The sequence below is a fragment of the Sorex araneus genome, chromosome 1 (assembly GCF_027595985.1).
Source record: "Sorex araneus isolate mSorAra2 chromosome 1, mSorAra2.pri, whole genome shotgun sequence".
NCBI classification, from domain to species: Eukaryota; Metazoa; Chordata; class Mammalia; order Eulipotyphla; family Soricidae; genus Sorex; species Sorex araneus.
Window position 1 is genome coordinate 414,541,689 of NC_073302.1, and position 23,214 is coordinate 414,564,902.

The window sequence follows — 23,214 nt, forward strand, 5'->3', positions numbered from 1 at the left end:
AATCAAAAGTTTTCCCAAAATCAAAAGCCCAGGCCCATATAGATTCACTAGCGAATTCTTCCAAATATTTAAAGAGGAACTGTTGCAAGTTCTTCTCAAGCTTTTCCAGAAAATTGAAGAAACATAAACTCTCCCAAACAGTTTCTATGAGGCACATATCTCCCTAATACCAAAAGCAAACAAAGACACCACTTAAAAAACACTACAGGCCAATATCCTGATGAATAAGGATGCGAAGATCCTCAACAAAATATTAGCAAATAGAATCCAACAACTCATCAAAAATATCATGCACCATGACCAAGTGGGATTCATTCTGGGGATGCAAGGATAGTTTAACATTCAGAAATCAATCAACATAATCCATCATATCAACAAAAGAAATGATACAAAACCATATGATCATATCAGTAGATGCAGGGAAAGCATTTGACAAGATCAAGCAGCTGTTTATAATGAATACTCTCACCAAAATGGGTTTCGAAGAAACTTTCCTCAATATAGTCAAAGCCACCTACCACAAGCCTATGAAAAGCATTATCCTCAATGGGGAAATACTAACAGTCTTCCCTCTAAGACCAGAGACAAGACAAGGATGCCCACTTTCACAAATTTTGTTCAATATAGTACTGGAAGTACTTGCAATAGCGGTTAGGCAAGAAATAGATATTAAGACCATCCAGATAGGAAAGGAATAAATCAAGCTCTCACTATTCACAGATAATATACTATATTTAGACAACCCTAAAGCCTCTACCAAGAAACTTCTAGAAAAAATAGACTTGTATAGTAAAGTCACAGGCTATAAAAGCAATATCCAAAAGTCCATGGCTTTCCTATACGCAAATAATGAAAGAGAGGAAAGCAACATGGAAAAATTAATCCCATTCACAATCTTGCCTCAGAAAACCAAGTACCTCGGAATCAGTTTAACTAAGGAGGTAAAGGAACAGTAAAAAATGCTGCTTCACAAAATAAAAAAGGAAATGAGGAAATGGAAACATATCCCCTGCTCATGGATTGGGAGAATTATCATTGTCAAAACGGCAATACTCCCCAAAGCATTATAGAGATTCAATGCAATCCCTATAAGGATACCCATGACATTCTTCAAAGAAATTGATCAAACACTCCTGAAATTCATATGGAACAACAAACCCCCATGAATAGCTAAATCAATTCTTGGGAAAAAGAAGATGGGAGGCATCACCTTCCCTAACCTTGAACTCTACTGCAAAGTGGTAATAATTAATACATCATGGTACTGGAACAAAGACAGAGTCAGAGACCAATAGAATAGGGTGGAATATCCTTACACAAACCCTCAAATATATAATCATCTAATCTGTGACAAGGGAGCATGAAATGTGAAGTGGAGCAAGGAAAGCCTCTTTAACGAATGGTGCTTGCAAAACTGGAAAGCTACATGCAAAAAAAAAAAAATGAGCTCAGACCTCTACCTAACACAATGCACAAAACTCAGATAAAAATGGATTAAAAACCTCAACATCAGACCAGAATCCATAAGGCACATTGAAGACAAGGTCAGCAAAAACCCCCCATGACATTGAAGCTAAAGGTATCTTCAAAGATGACACACCACTGGCCAAACAAATGGAACAGTGATAAACAAATGGTACTATCTTAAACTAAGACGCTTCTGTGACTCAAAAGATACTGTGACAAGAATATGAAAACAATCTACAGAATGGGAAAGGATATTTACCCAATACCCATCTGATAAGGGACTGATATCAAGGATATACATGGCACTGGTTGTATATCAAGGATATACAAGGCACTCTCTAAAAGAAAAAATCATCCAACCACATCAGAAAATGGGAGGATGAAATGAACAGAGACTCTCTCAAAGAAGAAATATGAATGGCCAAAGGGCACATGAAAAAAGCTCTCATCACTAATCATCAGGGAGATGCAGATCAAAACAACAATGAGATATCTCACACCACAGAGACTGACCCACATGCAAAAGAACAAAAGCAACCGGTGTTGGCGAGGATGTGGGGAGAAAGGGACCCTCCTTCACTGCTGGTGGGAATACCAACTGGTTCAACCCTTTTGGAAAACCATATGGACACTTCTAAAAAAATTAGAATTTGAGTTTCCATTTGACCAAGCAATACCACTTCTGGGAATAAATCCCAGAGATGCAAAAAAGTATAGTAAAAATGACATCTACACTTGTATGTTCATGCAGCACTGTTTACAATGGCCAGAATCTGGAAAAAACCTGAGTGCCCAAAAATATGACTGGTTAAGGAAAGTTTGGTATATCTACACAATGGAATATTATGCAGCTGTTAGAAAGGATGAAGTCATGAAATTTGCATATAAGTGGATCAACATGGAGTGTATCATGCTAAGTGAAATGAGTCAGAAAGAGAGGGACAGACATAGAAAGATTTCACTCATTTGTGGAATATAAAGTAACAAAATGTGAGACTTACACCCAAGAATAGTACAGATTTGTACCAGGAGGATGGCTTAAGAGCTTGGAAGCTGGCCTCACATGCTGGGGTAGAAAGCAGCTCAGATAGAGAAGGGACTACCAAGTAAAGGGTACTTGGTGGACCCACTCAGGAATGGAGATGTGAGTTGTAAGAAGATTATAGACTGAACATGATGGCCACTCAATACCTATAATGCAAACCACAACAGCCATTAGGAGAGAGAGAGCAAAAGGAAATGCCCTGCCACAGAGGTGGGGTGGGGTGGGGGGAGCTAATGAGTGGGGGTGGTGGGAAGGATACTGGGATCATCAGTGGTGGAAAATGGGCACTGGTGGAGGGATCGGTATTTGATCATTGTATGACTGAATCATAAGCATGAAAGTTTGTAAATCTGTAACTGTACCTCAAGGTGATTCATTTAAAAAATTTTAAATAAATAAATAATCAAAGTTGGAAAATATCCCACTAGTATACATACCAGATACCAACTCTATTGTACATTAAATGACTTATTGCCTAAAATACAGAGAAAGGATAATGAAGTAAAGAATTGTTAGCAGGTTTAAAATGGAGAGACATTCATAATTTCTTGATATGTAAATTCCTTCTAACAACAACAACAACAGAAAATTAGCTCCAATACTTGTTTAGTACTTGTCTCGTAATCTGGACCAACACTTATCAAAGATGATGAAAAGTACATTAATCTTTTTATAACAACCCTAAAAATTCCTGTAGCAGCATGATAACTCTTCCCTTAGTTAAGTAGTTGATAAATCTAACATAACAAATAAGTGTATTAATGAACTAATGCAAGTTTCATAGGTGACCATACAGTCAATTTCAGTTCATCAACATCATCATCATCATCATCATCATCATCATCATCATCATCATCATCTCATTGATGGTCAAATTTCTCGAGTGGTCTCAGTAACGTCTCCATTCGTCCTAGCCCTGAGATTTTAGAAGCCTCTCTTTACTCGTCCTTTCCAATGGTTCCACATTGGAGGCTCTTTCAGGGTCAGAAGAATGAGACCCATCATTATTACTGATTTTGGCATATGAATACGCCATAGGGAGTTTGTGAGGCTCTCCTAGGTGGGCAGGAAACTCTCGGTAGCTTGCCAGGCTCTCCCAGAGGGAGAACTAGGCCATAAGCTTCTGGGAGTTTGGTTTTAAAATCTCTGGATGTTGGCCATTTGTGGAATTACACAGTGCTGGGGGAAGTCCCTGGGAGTGACCTCCTAGCTACTGGAAGATGGGGAACCTGGGCGGAAGAGGCCCAGTCCCGATCCAAGCATGCTTGGAGGTCTCAGCCCCGGGTCCCACACACCTGGGTTCCTCTGCCAGTTCCTTCATGTGTGTTAAATTTCAGTTAAATTACGTAAAGAAGTTACTTGTTTCTTTTGTGTGTGAAAGTTTTGATTTTTAAAATTCTTTTACTCATATCTTATATTTTTATTTTGCTGCAGGGGTATAAATCTCACACTCAATTGTTCAAACTCATTTGACAGTTAAGCATTTAAGACATAACTTAGTCTTTTTTTAAAATTCAGTCTTGCCACTAAACTTTTCCCCTTATCTATATTTCTCCCTCTCATGGGACCAATTGCCTGAGTCAAACCAGGGCCCCCAGAAAATATCAGTCTTTTTTTTTTTGCAAAAGGAGAAGTCAATAGTACAACATAACCAGTATCTTTCAGATAAGTTGTAATTATGAATAGGGTTGGGGGGTGGGGAGACTGACACAGAACATTGAGTATCTGGAGTTCTTTTTCTGTTTCTGGCTATTCAAATGGTATGCATTTCCAATGTTGCTTTTATCTCTTTAAACCTTTGAGTTATTGAATCACTGAAGAGTTTAAATATAACCAGATGCCTGCATTGCAGTCACATGTAGGCTTTTTGAGAGAGTATTAAAGGGGAGATTTTTGAGATTTTTCTGTTTCGAGGATTCAGTCTTAAAATTTTCTGAAACAGCTTAAATAGTAAGTGTATACTATTAATTCTGTTTTCAAATCTCAAAACACAAATGAATTAAAGCTATACTATACATCTTAACCTTCATGTATTTGATTTTGCATTACTTAATATTTAAAAATGGAAAAATATACTTACTGAGATTATGATTGTCCTTTTTTTGTCTCTCTTTTGCTAGAGCTCGACTATCAGCTTCTGATCAAATGGAAGATAATTGAAACAGCTCTTAGTCTTACCTTCAACCAGTCATATCATTCAGAAATACTAAGTGAAAATACAATATTACTTACCCACTATGGTATGTCTTAATGTAAACATTTAGAATTTTGTAACATATTCATTGTTAAGAATAATAATAAGTGAGTCCCGGAAGACACCACAGTGCTGGAGATCTCTTCGGGCCCTATACAGAGCCAATTTCACTGGGGCACCCCAGATGGAGCAGGTATACTCTCCCCACCTACTCCAGATGGAATCCTGGCAACCAAGAGCTTCCACAAGCAAGGCCCAGGTATGTAGGTTCCAGAACTAAATTTCCCTGCCACCGGACTGCCCCTCCCCTGCTCCCCATCTGCTCATAGGCCTGGCTATCACCCTCACACTGTGCTTCCAGGCACTATCTTAGCACACCAACAGCTCTGACCCAGAGATGCTCAATTGAATCCCAGAATGGATTAGTGCCCTACAGAAATGTCTCTGGAACCCAACCATCTACAATCTAGGATTCCAGAAGCATGTGGCTACAACACTGAAGATATTCAAAATGAGCAGTGGACAATAAATGATCTAGCATCTGCCCCTAGCAGGCAGGCTTGAATGGTGGTGGGAAAATATGAGCAAAACACAATGCCCCAAAGTAGAGAGAGAATATTGGGGAAATTGCCTGCTATGGAGGCAGGGTGAGAACTGGGATGGGGGAGATATACTGGGGACACTGGTAGTGGAACATGTGCACTGGTGGAGAGATGGTTGTTGGATCATTGTACGGCTGAATCTCGGAAACAAAAGCTTTATAACTGTATATCATGATGATTCTATAAAAAATTAATTAATTAAATTAAATTAAAAAGTAATGTGGAGTTCATGCCCAATTCAATCAGCTTAATCAATGGCTGAATGAATAGCAGTACTGCTGGAGAGATAGCGCATTAGGTAGGGCATTCGCCTTACACGTGGTTGACCCGGGTTCGATTCCTCCACCCCTCTCAGAGAGCCCAGCAAGCTACTGAGAGTATCTCAACCGCATGGCAGAGCCTGGCAAGCTACCCATGGCATATTTGATATGCCAAAAACAGTAACAAGAAGTCTCACAATGGAGACGTTACTGGTGCCCACTCGAGCAAATCGATGAGCAATGGCATGACAGTGACAGTGACAGTGACTCCTATATTAAAAAAAGAAGAAGAAAAAGAAGAAACCTTTAGGCTTAAGATTAGAAAAATCTAGATATGTATTCTCATCCTTTATTCAGTAGCCTTGTGATGTATTTACTAAAATTTCTCAGTCGTTTTGTCTATAGAATTGGTATAATATAGTAATGAATGAACCTCATGATTTAAAGAGGTACAGTAAATAACTAATTTTAAATAGTTCATTTTTATGTTTTAGAATTTTGTGATTAATCACATTTACTCCAACCTAATTTTTTTACATTATCATAAATAACAATAGCATGCACCTCCCAGTATTTGAAACTACCTTTGTCAGATATCCCTATTAATAACTATACTTTGAATAGTTGACATGCTGTAGTTGTAAAGGTTTGCCACAGTTACCTTCTAGAATGGCCCATATAATTTTCATTCATGATACTCAGACCATAGAACATTCCTTCCCACAGGAAATGGCTGAGCCTGAAACCAACAGAATACTGTGGAAATAACTAGACAGTCAAGAGTAAGTAATAAAATACATTTACCACTTTGGTATCTCTTAGATCACCAGTTGCCATGTCATGAAGACAACTGAGTAGACTTATGAAAAGGTTCGTGTGGTAAGCAAGGTCACTTGCCAACAAGAAGCCTTAACGAAGTAGATCAGTAAGTAAACCATCTTGGTAACACGTCCTCTAGTCTTTCAAATCACAGATGGTAGTATCTCTAACACCTTGGTTCTAGCTTCCTGAAAGACTTTGAGAAAAAAAATCACTTTTCTAAACTGTGATGATTTTCTGAATAATAGAGATTATTCCATAGAATATTAATTATTTCAATCTCTTCATATTAGGAATAACTAGCTTTCTAGCAATAGATAATTAGTACGGTGTCACTTTGATTATTCTAGCTTTCATTTTATTTTTTGGTTTGGGGGACCACAGGTAGTGGTGCTCAGAAGTCTCTCCTGACTCTTCACTCAGGTGCTCAGAGACTATTTGTGGAGAAGGGATGGAACCAGGGCCAACCATATACAAGGCAGGCATTCTGATCACAGTATTATCTCTCTGGCCCCTGTAGTTGCTAAAATAGATAATAATAGAATAAATTTGAGTGCACTTAGTTAAAACTATATTCATTAATTTTATCTAAGTCATCTAAATTTATAAACTTCTAAAGTTATTTCTTAGTTTGCAAGATGAACATATTGCATTTGTTAAAACTGTTAATGTCACCTGTGCAAAAAAAGGCATTCAAGATCTCCAAACCAAAAATTCATTTTTAACTTTTAATTTTTGTTCTAAAAATTTTAACTGAATTTTATTTTATTCTTATATAAAAACTAACACTGAAATTTTAAGAAAAGAAATCCTAAGTCTGGTTCATTTCTATCTCTAATCTGCTGTATCACATTGTGAAAAAACATCCACAAATGCTGAGTTTACTCATCTAGACACTGAAGGAACTTGACAGTGCTTCTATAATTCTTTTGAACTGCAACTGCAGCACTGTAGCACTGTCATCCACTGTTCCTCAATTTGCTCAAGCGGGCACCAGTAATGTCTCCACTGTGAGACTTGTTGTTACTGTCTTTGGTATATCGAATACTCCACGGGTAGCTTGCCAGGCTCTCCGAGAGGGACAGAGGAATTGAACCCATTCGGCCGCACGTAAGGCAAACACCCTACCAGCTGTGCTATCACTCCAGTCACTTTTTAAAAATAGTATTGAAACTTAAGGAAGTTTTATTAAATTGAATTGAATTAAACTTAATTAAGTTAAATTGAACTAAATTTCTGAATAGAGTTTGTGAGTCCTTGGGGTAGACTATTTTGTAATATTGTTTGAAATTGTTGGACTGGAACAATAGCACAGCAGGTAGGGCGTTTGCCTTGCAATTGGCCAACCCGGATTCCATTTCTCCATCCCTCTCGGAGAGCCCGGCAAGCTACCAAGAGTATCCCGCCCGCACGCAGAGTCTGGCAAGCTACCCGTGGCATATCCGATATGCGATATGCCAAAAACAGTAACAACATGTCTCACAATGGAGAGATTACTTGTAGCTGCTCGAGCAAATCAATGAACAATGGGAGGACAGGACAGTGCTACCGTGGACAGTTTTAAATTGTTTAGGGGCCAGGGAAATAATACAGGAATTAACATGCTTGCATCGCATGAGGCCAAATGCCAGTTCAATCCCTGACCATATCTTGGTCCCCTACACCCCACCAGGAATGATCCCTGAGTCAGAGACAGGAGTAAGTCCTGACCATAGCCAGATGTGGCACCAAATAAAAAAAAGTAAATTATATCTTCAGTATATATTAATTTGTATCTATACAATTTACTTAAGTATGAATAACATTATAAAATCAACATTACCTGAAGTTTCTCTTTTCAATGGTAGACTACCTGGACAGGAAGCACTTGTAAGTCCCATATTTACTGGTGAAATCCCTTGCTCTCCACTATACACATCTAGAATACTTCCAGATAACTTTAAAAGAAAAAAATAATTAAAAATCAATCACACATATGTAGACTGGTACATTTAGATATATATTTGTTCTACATTCAAAAGGTTTCACTTATTAGTCATAATTTATAATATAAAATATTTTAAAGAACTGATGAGTATACAATGGCTTTTTAAAATCATATGGAAATTCTTGTGGATAAAATATGTTGAAAAAAATATTTTTATGTAAGCAAAAAGAAATTACTTCCTTCAATAGGAAAATTTATGATTGATATTTATAGAGTTACAGATGTTTGATTCCACCCACGACCCAGTTACAAATGAATATGATTAAAATGATCATTTTGGACAAAAATTCAATGTATCTTAGTAATCCTGGAAAGTTCATTACTTATCATATATATATTAGGCATTATGGGTTAATATTTTGAAATTCAGCACTATCAGCAACAAAAAGTCAAGAGGTGTTTTGCACAGTTAATTGAGACTTTCCTTCCTGAAAGGCATACCTTTTATTATTGTGTACTTAATGTTCTAGATTATTATAAATATTTCAGCTGGTAATAAAATGTAGCATAAAACTACTTTTGCTTCTAATGAATGTATTATATGTCTAATTATAACATCACTACAATTCTCAAAGTGCTTCTCAGTAACAATTTTTCAAAAAGCTAAAATATTTTATTCACAATTCAAAATGATAGCAATTGATTATTTAAATGTATTGGCGGTCAGAGAGATAGTTCAGTGGGTAAGACACTTTCCTTGCACACTGCCAACCCAGGTTCAATCCCTGACATTCCTGATGTTCCCCCAAGCACAGCAAAGAGTGATTCCTAAGTGAAAAGCCACCAGTAACCCCTGAACATTGCAAGATGTGGCCCCAAAACAAACATATAAATAAAAATAAGCAAACATGAGTATTGATTGTCACTGTCACTGTCATTCTGTTGCTCATCGATTTCCCCGAGCAGGCACCACTAACGTCTCCATTGTGAGACTCGTTACTGTTTTTGGTATATCCAATATGCCATGGGTAGCTGCCAGACTCTGCCGTGCGGTGCGGGTGAGATACTCTCAGTAGCTTTCCGGGCTCTCTGAGGGGTGGAGGAATTGAACCCTGGTCAGCCGTGTGCAAGGCGAACGCTCTACTCACTGCACATAACTCAAGTAAATATTTCTATTCAAAAACAAGCTATATTTAAAAGATAGAATAAGGGACCATAATAATAGTACAGCAAGTATAGTTCTCTTGGTTGCATGCTGCCCACCCCAGTTCAATCCCTGGCACCCAGGGTCTCCTAAGCACGCCCAGAGTGATTTCTGAGCACAGAACCAGGAGTAATCCCTGAGTACCTCCATGTGTTTCCCCCATACCCATGGGGGTAAAAATGTAGGATAAGATCATTTAAAATATTTGTATGTGTCTCTTAATTTCATTTTCAACTTGGAACCTCAAAAGGATTAATTAGTCATTATTTTCCTCCCTTAAGGACTGGAAATAAAACAAGCAATCAAAAAAAGCAATAACCTGGTTGTCTTAGAGACACTAACTCTTTATTGAGACCTTTTGAAAAACTCCAATTCAACTTAAGGGAACTTTCATTGAGGGGCTGGGGAAGGGGGCCTGTTACTTAGAAAATCAACCTAGAAATAAATGTGAGAGAAAAAAGAACATAAAGAACAAAAATAGTTTAGACCAGAATAGTCCATTATACTATGTTAAATAAAATACTAATTCTAAGGGAATAAACTTTAAAAATAGAATTGAAATCTGGCAAAAATATAGGTGCCAGTCCTGTCAAAAAAGAATCATAAGCTTTTATTATAAACATAGATATTTAAGTCGTTTCTCTTATTAGTTGTTCTATTAAGACTTTGTTATGTTTATTTTATATAAAAATCATTGTTTTAAAACGTAGTTTTAATTCATGGTCTGTATATAACTTCTTATTTTCCACATCTGAAAAAAAAACGGGACAAATGTAATCTAATTGGAAAGTGTTTAGTATTAGAATAATCCATTGAAATAAAAGTAGATGTTTCTCTAACAAATGACATGCTTAGTTTGATTTGTAAAAGTAATGTTTTCAAGTTCTTCTTTTAAATCTATGTTGATTAGAAGCACAGACATCACATATCTCATCTGAACATCTATTTTCACTGTGACTTAAATAAACATAATTGACAAAAGGGTGAGATGAGGAGGAAGGAACCAGGAAGTTTTTCCTTTTTTCTCTGAAGAGTTTGAATTCAGATGAATTCCAGTAAAGCAGTAGAAAATTACATAAATGTTTAAGATGAAGAGGATCCATATTGCACATACACTGTAACAATAAAATCATAGGTTCCTAACTATAGCATTTTGTTGGGTCCATATTACCTGGTCAGACTGTATTAATGAGTTTTTCCTTAGAAATGGAGTTGGAATTCTAATAATGAATTTAATCTTGGCTAACTATAGGTACATTACATCTTCTCCTTACTTTGGTTATTGTCTAAGTTATGCCCTAAAGCATAATGATTAATATCCTATTTAATTTTATGCTGTAGGTAGTACTCTATTTCACATAAATGGCTAATCACTTCTTGAATATCATTAGACACTTGGTTTCAATTTCAAAGTATGCGATACACTTCATGTAATCTAAACTGACTTTACTTCATTAAAATATATGCCTACAATACTAGTGCCGAAGATTACATATGCATCTGAAAGGACTTACAAAGCAAAAGTCTATCTCCTTTTGTCAAAGGTATGTTACTTAAGTAATAATAAAGAATAAAGCTTAACTTTATTTTGCAGAACAGTACAATTCAGAATAGAAAATTTATCAATAAATATGCATTCTGGTTAAAAAAAACATTTTTTTGGTAAAGCAAAAACTTCACATGACTATAGGGGGACATTTTATTTACAAAAACTTGGACATTTTAAAAACATAATAAAGAATTTATCAAAATTTTTTTCAATAAGGGGAAACGTAGTCCTCAACAACACTTCCTCTGGGTAGAAAATGTGAACTCCTGATCCCTGAATTTGCTTTGAAGTAAGGAGTGATTGACAGTGGTTCCTGGTGTCAGAGGTTCTTTACCCAAGATTTCATCCACATCTGCACCACTAAGATCATAAAGACTAAAATGATCTATGGTGTGACCTTTCACATATATACTCCTTTTATAGTACCCAATATTCTGTGAAGAAAATAAAATCACATGTCAAAACATCAAAAGTTTTGAGGAAAATGACTTTCAAAAATAAAATACAAAAACAGAAACACCATCAAAGCATTTTTTAAAACACTAGGAATAAAAGATCACATGAAACTAAATTTGTTGAATTAACCTGATATATAATTTTTAAAAGAAAACTAATAATTTATTAACAAAAAATACTAGTTAACATAAAAAAGATCAAAAACATCAAGCAGAAATAAGAGGTATTTAATATAAAATGGAATTATAATACTTGAAGAAAAGAAACCATAGAATGGTAAAGTAGCTTGATTGATCTGCAGTGAGAGAGGCAGAAAATAATAGTGAGTCATAAAATCAAGTTACAGTAATCTCTCTAATTGCTCTAGGGAGATAAAGGTAAAAAATAAGAAATAGCCCATTTTAAAGAAAATCTTATCCATATGTAGAACAAAGAAACTAGGAATCTTAAGGAGAAAGAGAATATTGGAAGATAGTATTTTGAGAAACAAGGAGATACATTTCTGAGCATTAATATCAAATATAAAAGTAAGCACTGATTTAAATGACTTTATTATTTTATTTTTATTGTAAAGTCATAGGATCTGTATAAAATATCAAAGAAGAAGCACTGTCATAGCACTGTTGTCCCATCATTCATTGATTTTCTTGAGCGGGCGCCAGTAACGTCTCCATTATGAGACTAGTTGTTACTGTTTTTGGCATATCGAATACAACACGAGTAGCTTGCCAGGCTCTGCTATGCAGCAGGATACTCTTGGCAGCTTGCCAGGCTCTCCGAGAGGGACAGAGGAAGAATCAAACCCAGGCCTGCCGTGTGCAAGGCAAACACCCTACCTGCTGTGTGCTATTGCTCCACCCCATCATTGTCACTGTCACTGTCATCCCGTTGCTCATCGATTTGCTTAAGCAGGCACCAGTAACTTCTCCATTGTGAGACTTGTTGTTACTGTTTTTGGCATATCGAATAGGACATGGGTAGCTTGTCAGGTTCTGCCATGTGGGCGAGATACTTTCGGTATCTTGCTGGGCTCTCTGAGAGGGGCAGAGGAATCAAACCCAGGTCGGCCGAGTGCAAGGCAAACGTTGTACCCACTGTGCTATCGCACCAGCCCAGCAAAGAAAAAAAAAATTACCAAAAAAACATTATGTGAGGGCTGGAGATATAGCTCAGTTAACACAGAGCAGTTGGCTTGCAAGTGTGTGGTTCTGGATTACTCAGTTCCCAGCACTGCTGGTAACATTAATTTTTTTAAAAAATTCAATTAAAATTTAAAATTAATTAAATTTTTTAATTAAAATTATCATGTATTCCCCACATTTAAGAACATACAATGACAAAGAGAAAAAAATCTAAAAAAACCCCAGTACATTCAAAGAAAAGGAGGATACGTATTGTTAAATCGTTAGATATTTAATAACAAAATTATAAGAAAAATACATTAAAAATTTTAAATCAGTTTTATATCCTCCCTAAATGTACTCAAATCTGAGATGATAATGAAAATATTCTGAAACATAAAATATTTCAAAAGGCTTTCCCACAAATACAAATATTGAAAATAATTTTGAATGTAGTATGCAAATAGGAAATATTTAAGGGATTTTCTTTAAAATAAACAGAGCTGAGAATTAAGTTGCAAACATTGAACCTTTGTAAAAGGCAGATCACAGTAAATTGTATATTGATATAACATCATTACAGTATAGATAATATCAATATGGTTGACTTTGAGTTATAAGACATAAAAGTGATAGAATAAGTACCAAGAAATATTAAGCTAAAGGATACAAATAATGAATTTAGGTTATAGAAACAAGTGAATAATGAGAATCAAATACGTAAACTCCTTATTCAAAAGATCGATAAGACAATTTAGATTTATGAGACACACCTGAATTATAAGACTCCCTAAAAGATTAAAAGTTAATGGATGGAGAAGATATATTGAGCAAATAATAATTATAAGAACCAATGTATATATTTTAACATTGAAAAATACATTTTAAGCCTTTTCACTATAGAATAACAAGAGTTCAATTCACTAAATGATATTTTAAATGAAAGGAAAACAAAACTGTAGGGGAAATTGAGATTTACATGATATTATTTTATTCCTTTACTGTCACTGTCATCCCATTGCTCATCAATTTGTTCTAAATTGTTCTAAATTGTTCTAAATCTAAATTGAGATTTAGACGATATTATTTTATCCCTTTACTCTCACTGTCATCCCATTGCTCATTGATTTGTTCAAGCCAAGCGGGCACCAGTAACGTCTCTCATTGTGAGACTTATTGTTACTGGTTTTTGGCATATCAAATACACCACGGGTAGCTTGCCAGGCTCTGCTGTGCAGGCGCGATACTCTCAGTAGCTTGCTGGGCTCTCCGAGAGGGGCAGAGGAATCGAACACAAGTCGGGTCGGCCTCGTGAAAGGCAAACACCCTACCGCTGCCATTAAAAACAAACAAGACAGAGAATCTTAATTTCTCCAACTCTGTTTAATATGCTATTGAAAGTTCTAGCTGGAGCAATTAGACAAGAAACAGAAAACCGATCTGAATTAGAAAATTGCTCATGTAATTTTTGTTTGCAGATTGACTATTAGAGTTAATACATAAATTCAGTAAAATTGAAGTACAAAATCAAAATCAACATGCGAAAATCAATTGCATCCTTATATACTAATATAAGAATATAAAAGAGAAATTAAGAGAGCAATCACACTCATACTAACATAAAAAGAAGATTAAGTATTGAAGAATAAATTGTCTCAAGGAGGCAAAAGACCTGTACGTAACAAACTATATATAAATAAGTTAGAAAAAGAATAAGACTTATCATTGTTAAACTGACACTACTACTCCAGTGGTCTATAAATTCAATTCAATCTACATTCCATATGTTTCTTCCAACTATTTTTAACCACTTTGTTTGTATGTATTTTATGTGATCTATCAGTTATGAGACTTTTCTTTTATGTAATTTATCTGTAAATTTTCTCTTTCTAGTCTCAGAGCCAATCAATGAGCAACGGACAGTGACAGTGACAGCCTCAGAGCCAGGAATATGTCCTTAGTTAGGTGTGGCTAGAGCTTTCTGCCTCCCTCTCTCTTCCCTTTCTCCTCTCCTCCACTCCCCAAAAGATATTGAGGGCCTAAAGTACATCTCTTTCTCAAATATCCCTCCATTCATTTCAATGAACTCCCTTTTCAGACCAACTCATGTTTGAAAAACAACTTTCTTCAGCTAAAGAATATAATCTTCTCTTTTTTTTTAAGTCATGAAGTCTTAGATGTAGTTTTCAAAATGTCATCAAATCAGGGCCGGAGAGAGCAGTACAGTGGGTGGATAAGGCACTACCTTGCACGTGTCTCACTCAGGTTCGATCCACAGTACCCCACAAAGTCATCCGCCCTAGAACCGCCAGGAGTGATCCCTGAACAAAGAGCTTAGAGGAATAAACACACACCAGATGTGCCCCTACTCCCAAACAATGTCATCAAAGAGTCACGGGCGCCTAGTCAACATTGTTGAAAACTGCACCCAAGTTATAAATGTGTTTTCATCACCACATGCATACATACTATGCCATGGCTTCAAAGAACAGGTTTCAGACTCCATACGGAAAGGAGGACACAGGGATGAAGAGTGTGGTCACAAAGGATATATGAACCCAAACTGAAAGAATTTTTAGAAGAAAATAATAACACATAAGTTTATCATAAAATATATACTATATCACTGTTGATTCTATATTATTTGCCAGGTGTTAAGCTAAGTCTGACAAAATACCCAATAACAATATTTCAAGATATCTTTATAACAAATCCATGAAGCATCATACTGTATCTCATCTTGAATGTGAAACAATTACCACTCTAAAAAATAAAAAATAATAATAAGATTATATAATTGTAAAAATGGAGAGCTTCGGGAATCAAATCTATTTTGTATGAAACAAGTTCTGAAGACAACCTTTTACGGGCAAATGCAACCACGTGTCTCATGTGGAAGAGCACTAGCCTTAAAGCTCTAGTCTTGGGGCTAGAGCTATAGTACAGCAGGTAGGGCATTTGCTTTGCACGTGACCGACCCGGATTCTATTCCCAACATCCCATATGGTCCCCTGAGAACCCTGGAGTGACTCCTGAGTGCAAAGCCAGGCGTAACCCCTGTGCATCGCCGGGTGGACCCAAAAAGCAAAATAAATAAATAAATAATATTTATTTTATTAAATAAAGAGATCTAGCCTTAAAGTTTATCATGGTAAGAAATGATTTGCTACACAAAAATGTTGAAAGCCTGTGGACTATGCTTTTCTCATTTTATTCTTCCCCGGCGTTATTTCCTTCACCTCCTATTTCCTCACTCCATTTTGTCAACATTCTGTTCTCCAATTACCAGCTTAAAATTCAAATCATCTCCATATTCTTCTGTTTCTTTTTTGCCTTTACCAAACACTACAGGACTATTTAATACACTGAATAATATATTAATTATTTCACCCTTATTAATTTATATTTACTATGTAAAACAGAGCACTACACCACACATATATAATAGATATGCACACATGTATATAATACTACTTTATGCACAGTGCATATATTTGCATTATGCATTATATATTATATATCAGTATTTTTATGTCACAAATAAATGCAAAAAGGGAAATATAAATACATATATTAAATTTCCAAACAATTTTAAGTATCAGTACTAACAGTAAAGTACAATAGCTAACTATCTATCATCTATATATCTCTATCTCTGTCACATTCTTAGTATAAGTGCTTTTGGGAAATTTAGATTTTTTTAATCTGCCTTTCCTTACTGTGAAAGCATTCATTAGAACCAAAAATGGTAAAAATCAATATGAGATTATTAAAAATAAAAAACTGTAAACATAAAAGGAAGATAAACTTCAGATATTCAAAAAGAGCTGTAGGAGAGTACATAGTACCTTGTGCAAACAAACATAAAAAGCTGACATTCAGAAGTTATTTTCTTTAAGATATTTACTCATTTAAGCATAGTTAACTAGCTTTTTCCAGTCTTATTAGGACACACATGTTGATCTGCCTCTATTTTCATTTACTAAAGCAGAGCTTTGAGGTTTGAACAACATTGAATAGGAAATTCCCACAGTGTTGTTATTATTATTTTGTTCTATTATGATTGAATAAAAATAATGCATTGGTAGGAGTGGAAGATCTCTTGTCCTTAGCCAGCTTGATTATAATTTAAGTGGAAAGGATAAAATACAAAACAGAATGTCGTATTCTTTTGCATCATATACATTATATGCATATAATCTAATACTGAATTTTTAGAACTACAATTTCATTCAAATAATGAAAAAGTTACTAATGTAAACCCTGTTTATTATCTCAACAAGTTTTTATTAGACTATAAAAGTATCATAGTAGCCAGTAGCCAACACACTAAAAACGATCTTGCAAATTGAAAAGCTTTTCAATATAGCAGATTATACATATCATTTCCCAGCTCAATTTTTACATACCTTATTTTTACTGACTATCAGTTTATAAAGCTTAAATTCAGTATTTAATGTGGTTTCATCTCCAAACATTGAAAGAAGTCCAAAATGACTTGCTCACCAGTTTTAATTCTGAAGTGTCTATAACCTTCACAATAGCAATGGTTTTCTCTTTTTCCTTCATCATTTTCTTTTCCTTAAACTTGTACACAATAACTGGGAGAAATGTGCAGAAACTCCCTCACCAAGGTGAACTTTGCTTCTTCCTTGGACTTTAAGACTAATCTGGTCTAGATTGTGATTGACAAAAGCTCACTTGTTGATGTTATGTAGTCCTTTCAACTTCCAGCAAAGCACAGGAGGTTGTTAATATTTACTCAGTCCTTCTCTCTGTAATGGGTTTGAGCCATGAGATTGCCAAATGCCACAGACATTTATGGATCTGACTGGAAAATGTCTACATATCATAAAATAAGTATGTCTGAAGGCAGGCACGCTAATTGATAGAAATTATAGACAGACCCAATTTAGACCCAATCTAAATCCGTTCATTTTGTTAAAATGTGGCAGATCACATCAGTCTAAGGTCCTTTGAATCCTGAGTTTCTATAGTTCTGTGAAGGCATTTCCTTCTGGGGGCCATTGGCACAGCAAAGTGTAGGTTAATGCATTTGGTATCGTCCAGCCCAGAATTCAATCCTGTATCCTGCTTTCAATTACTGTATAAAGTTGAATGAGTTAGTTATCATTTTCCTCATTAAAAAAAATAATAGGTGATCATATTCTCTGTCACATAAATTTCCTGTGATTAAATCTCATTTTCATTAAAACTGGTCTGTACAATATTTCATCATGATGTTCTGATGGCAGTATTATTATTGTTATTATCCTTGTTATTATCCTTGTTACCTCTGTTTTTTCCCATTAAAATTACCAAATATAAATCAATCGTAGCAGCATTTTTTTTCAATACAGTGTGTGAATTTTACCCTATTTTCAAATAAATATTTGCTAAGCTCACATGGGCGGGTGGCAAGCTTTGTATGTGGGAGGCCTGGTTCAAACTTTGGATTGAATGGGAGTAACCTACAATCACCACTGGATGTAGAAAAAAATGTAATAAGTAATTTATGCCATTCATCATAAATGTCAGAGGGAATTAAAATCCAGGAAATAATGGGTCAGGGTCATTTGTGGTGATCTCGAAGGCTACTCTGACAAAATGATATTCACCAAACAACTGAAATATTAACAGTCAATCATGAAGAAATCTGGTACAAAGTACTTTAAAGAAAAATGAAAAAGGAAGTTGAATAATCCTGAGATGATAATATGCATGTCAAGTTCAAGGAGGAAGAAAATGACTACTGAGGCCAGCCCCCCAAATTAAGGGAATTTCTAAGTATGGTAAAGTGCAAGTTTATATTTTAAGGATTTTAGGAAGCCCGATGTTAATCAAGAAGAAAGAGCATCTAAGTTTTTCTTTGTGAAGATCAGTCTGGCAGCTGTGTGAAGAACACTGTGATTTTGCCAGCCCAGGCAGGGTGGAGTTTGTACGCAAAGTTCAAATGAAGGATGATCGTAGCCTAAAAGTGTTTTAGTACAAATGCCTGCAAAGTATTGAGATTCAGCACATCTAAAATACTGATTATACGGACTAATCATTATGTTCGGTCTCCTGAGACTCAATTAGAAGTTGAGGATGTGGATGACTTTCTCACACCAACAAGCAATTCTCAGATGCCAGCAGAATCTGATAATTCAACTGAATTCTCATCAGTTCTGACACTATCTGGAGATGGCATCAGATGCCACTAGTAAAGGGTGCAGAGTCCTAAAATTGTCCTCAACTCCAGATGCAAATCGAGTCTATGAGTTGTGCTGAAAGAACAGTTTCAGACTGGAGGACCCACAATCTCTCCCTAAGTTGTTACCTCTGCTACTGAGAGGTTGACAGGCTTTATAGATCAGAGGTTTCTACATCCTCGTCTCTGATTTGATTAGTTCTCTAGAGCAATTCACAGAACTCAGAAGACCCAATTACAAACCGTTACATACCATCTATGGAAAAGAATATCATTCAGGAACAGCCAGACAGAAAGGTACATAGGGCAAGGGCTGAGAAAAATGCATGGAGTGCCCCATTCGCTCTCCAACTGTACCCCTCTCCCCAAATCTTCACTTCATTAGCATAAAATTCACAGGAATTCTTGGGGCTGGATAGATTGCAAAGTGGGTAGAACACTTGCTTTGCACATGGCTGATCCTGGTTTGCTTCCTCACACCCTATATGGTTCCCCGAAGTCCTACTAGGTTTGATCCCTGAGTCCTGCCAGGTTGTGATCTTAAAAAAATAAAATAAAAAAGAATTCCCTAGGGCATATGATCTTCCCTCTCCCTTTGTTTCTTTACTCCTGGAAAAACAGAATCTACATAGCCGTATACCTCATATTTGTCCTACAACATCATAAACAAACAGACATGTTCTTTTTTCCCTATGTTGCTTTTTTAAGGCTGAAAGAACCAAAAAAAACCTTGTAGAAGGCTTCGGGAAGGTGCTCCTTATGTTAGAGTTGCAGAGAAGGCACAAAACAACCTCTGATAAGAGAAACAGAGCCACCGGAATTGGCTGGAATTACTCAGAAGCCTCCTCCTCCTTGTTAAGTAGTAAATAAATGTCAACAAAAACTGGATTAGGGAAGAATTACTCAGCACCTCCCTAGGAAGAGTCTGTAATAGCATTTGTTCAATGGCTTAGCATTAAACCTGGCACAGAAGAAAGCAAAGGTAAAGTTAAGAAGAGATGTCCACAAACAACATTGCCTAGGAATTTCTGAATGACATGGAATAACAAATTCCTTTCATTCCTAAACCCGCATGAACCAGGCTCTATCATTGGCAGAGTTCACAGGCTAATCTACTTAAATTGCTATTCTGAAACTAGTAGATCACTTTTTTCTTATCTACAAAAACTATAAAAATCTTTTAGATTCCTTTTCCCTACTCTACTGACTTTTAAAGCATATTTTCTTTTTCTCCATTTTAGCCGTTCCTTATGCTGTCCACTTGTGATTTTTTTATCTTCATATCTACATTTTATCCATCCTTTATAGTTCAATTTCAAACATCATATTTTCCTAAAACAATCCAGCAAGTTCTCTGCACTCAAACTCTACAACAATTCTGACTACCATTCAAAATAAGCATGTCATCTACTAATATTTAATCCAAAATCAGCCTTGGAGAGAAAACTTTTTAATTGTTCTCATTATGTGCAAGAAAGTAAAGAGCAGTTGTGTCTTCAAAGTTAAATGACTTGCACAATGCCTATACTACAACAGAGCTTTTCTCTCTCTTCTCTCTCTTTCTCCTTTCTCTCTCTCTCTCTCTCTCTCTCTCTCTCTCTCTCTCTCTCTCTCTCTCTCTCTCTCTCTCTCTCTCTCTCTCTCTCTCTCTCTCTCTCTCCCCCTCTCTGTATCCTCCCCCTTCCCAACTCCCACCCCCAACCAATCTGTTTTGAGGACAAACCCAAAGGTGCTCAGAGCTTACTCCTGACTGCACTCAGGAATCACACCTGGTGGTGCTCAGGGGGACTAGACGTTGTGCCAGGGATCAAGCGCAGGTGGGCTGTGTGCAAGGCAAGTGCCTTACCTGCTGAACTATGTCTCCAATCCTAGTCTCTTGCCATACAAGTTAGGTTTCATTCAATTTTTTGTGTCCTGTAATGGGAGTATTATGCTTTTAACATTATAACAATTGAATAATAACCACTGAATAACACGTTGAATCTGGGCAGAACAAAGAGCTAGGTAGCTCAATACCAAGTGACTCTTGAGCAGTCAATGACACTTTATATGTGATGAGCCAGTCAGTAGGCTGTCTATTATGAAGTATAACTTTGGTGTCAAAAACAAGTTCTCAGTAGTCACTGTCACAAATATGTAATCAGGAAGCCTTTCCAAGAAACCACTGCAAAACTAGTGGAATGTGACATAAAGAACGTTTTAATATATATTTTTTCATTTTTCTCTTTTTATCCCCTTTGCTGTTTATTTTTCTGCTTTTGTCTAAAATAATACAAATTTATTCTCCCACAGTTGAAAAATCTAGAATTGTAAAATCAGATTGTACAAAGACCTTCAGTTACTTTGTAGGCTAAAGAGTGGAATATGTTCTTGTCTTTTTCAGTTATGAAACTGCCCTGATGTTCCAGAATTGTAACCCTCTGGTCTGTCTGTCTGTCTGTCTGTCTGTCTGTCTATCTGTCTCTGTCTCTGTCTCTGTCTCTCCTCTCTCTCTCTCTCTCTCTCTCTCTCTCTCTCTCTCTCTCTCTCTCTCTCTCTCTCTCTCTCTTCTATACCTGACTGTCTCCTCTATGTGTCTCTTTAGTACACAATTTCAGCAAAGTACCACAAACAAGAAAAAAAGAAGAGATTTGCAGGAAACTAAGATTTCCTTAAAGCCAGAAGCTGAGTACTAGTTAATATGGCATATTCATGCTGCAAATTAGGCAAGGAGAAATTGACATTTATTTTATCCAATGCTGGGGAGATAGTATAAGAATTAAGGTGATTGCCTTGCATATTACCAATGGCAGTTTAATCCCAGCACTGAACATGGTGCCCATAGTATAATTAGGAGTCCCTGAGCACTGAGCAAGAAGTAAGCCTTGAGCACTATCATATGTGGCCACGAAAGAGTATTTATAGAGAAAATTAGTTTTCTTCAGACCAGAATGTTTTCGATAGCACAGCAGGTAGGGCATTTGCCTTGCCCAGGGCAGACCCGGGTTTGAATCCCAGCATCCCATATGGTCCCCTGAGCACAGCCAGCAGTAATTTCTGAGTGCAGAGCCAGGAGTAACTCCTGAGCATCGCTGGGTGTGACCCCCAAAAGCAAAAAAAAAAAAAAATACAAAAAACCTAGAATGTTTTAAGTCTAAGTAAAGAAAAGGAGGAATTGTCACTTTATCAAACAAAGGAAAAAATAAAACCTACAAAAGAGCAAATGTTTTAAATTTCATCTGATTTTTACTAACTAAAATATTTGTGACTATTTAAGAGTTGAGGTCCTATCCACCAGACAAGAGGAGGAGGGAGGTCTTTCTCATTTTAATAAATAAATTTATTCATTTGTTTTTGGTTTGAGGCCACATCAAGCAATGCTCATGGGTTACTCCTGGCTCTGTACTTAAGAAACACTCCTGGTGGTGCTTGAAGGATCATAAGGGATGCGGAGAAACAAACCCATTTCAACCACATGCAAGGCTATCTCTCTGGCCCTGCCTTTTTCTTTTTTTGAGGGTGGAGGGTGAGTCTTAGAACTTCCTCTTAGCTCTGAGCTTAGGGACCACTCTTGACAGTGCTTGAGTGACCATATGGTGTTTAGAATGAAACAGGATCAGCTGTGTGCAAAGCAAGAGATTCTACCTCTATACTATCTTATTATATCTTTCACTGCAAAATCCCTCTCTTTAGATAGTCTACTTGGAAATTGTCACTGTCACTGTCATCCTGTTGCTCATCGATTTGCACGAGGGGGCACCAGAAGCGTCTCCATTGTGAGACTTGTTGGTACTGTTTTTGGCATATCTGATACACCACGGGTAGCTTGCCAGGCCCTGCTGTGTGGGCGGGATACTCTTGGTAGCTTGCTGGACTCTCAGAGAGGGGCAGAGGAATCAAACCCAGTCGATCTCCTGTAAGGCGAACGCCCTAACCCATTACAGCACCTAACTAATGCCCCAGCCTGTTACAGCATGCATGCATTAGAATTTCTTTCTTTTCTAATGATTATGAAGAGAACACTAGTTTACTGTAAGACAAAGGTTTCAAGTATACATAACAAACCCAACATCTGTATGGACTATAATTCATCTTATAGTAATTCTAATTACATCAGAATTTCCTTCTTTTTAAGCTAGAGTGATAAAACAATGCATATGGGCTACATTCCAGTTCATCTATTCCTCCATCTATGGATACAGTGGGTTGCCCCCACATTTTGGCTACTGAGAAGATCAGTGCTTTAAACATGGGTGTATAAACGTCTCCGTGTGGTCCTCTGCTCAGTTTTTCTGGATATAACCTAGAAGTAGAACTGCTAGATTACAGGATAATTATTTTACAGTTAAAGGGATTTTGTTGTTTTGTTATATTTTGTTGTTGTATGAGGGGTGGGGGTGG

The 23,214-nt window shown here is 36.4% G+C and overlaps 1 protein-coding gene across 1 annotated transcript in view; it reads right to left on the bottom strand.

Moving 5' to 3' along the window:
* Nucleotides 1–17,216, bottom strand: part of TFEC (transcription factor EC) — a 35,946-nt gene extending 18,730 nt beyond the window's left edge. Inside the window, exons 1-3 of the mRNA XM_004602079.2 lie at nt 17,151–17,216; nt 8,210–8,324; nt 4,593–4,649 (exon numbers count right to left, since the gene is read on the bottom strand). Coding sequence (XP_004602136.2) covers nt 4,593–4,649; nt 8,210–8,324; nt 17,151–17,216 — 238 coding nt within the window. The remainder of the gene's footprint in view (nt 1–4,592; nt 4,650–8,209; nt 8,325–17,150) is intronic.
* Nucleotides 17,217–23,214: the final 5,998 nt, after the last annotated feature.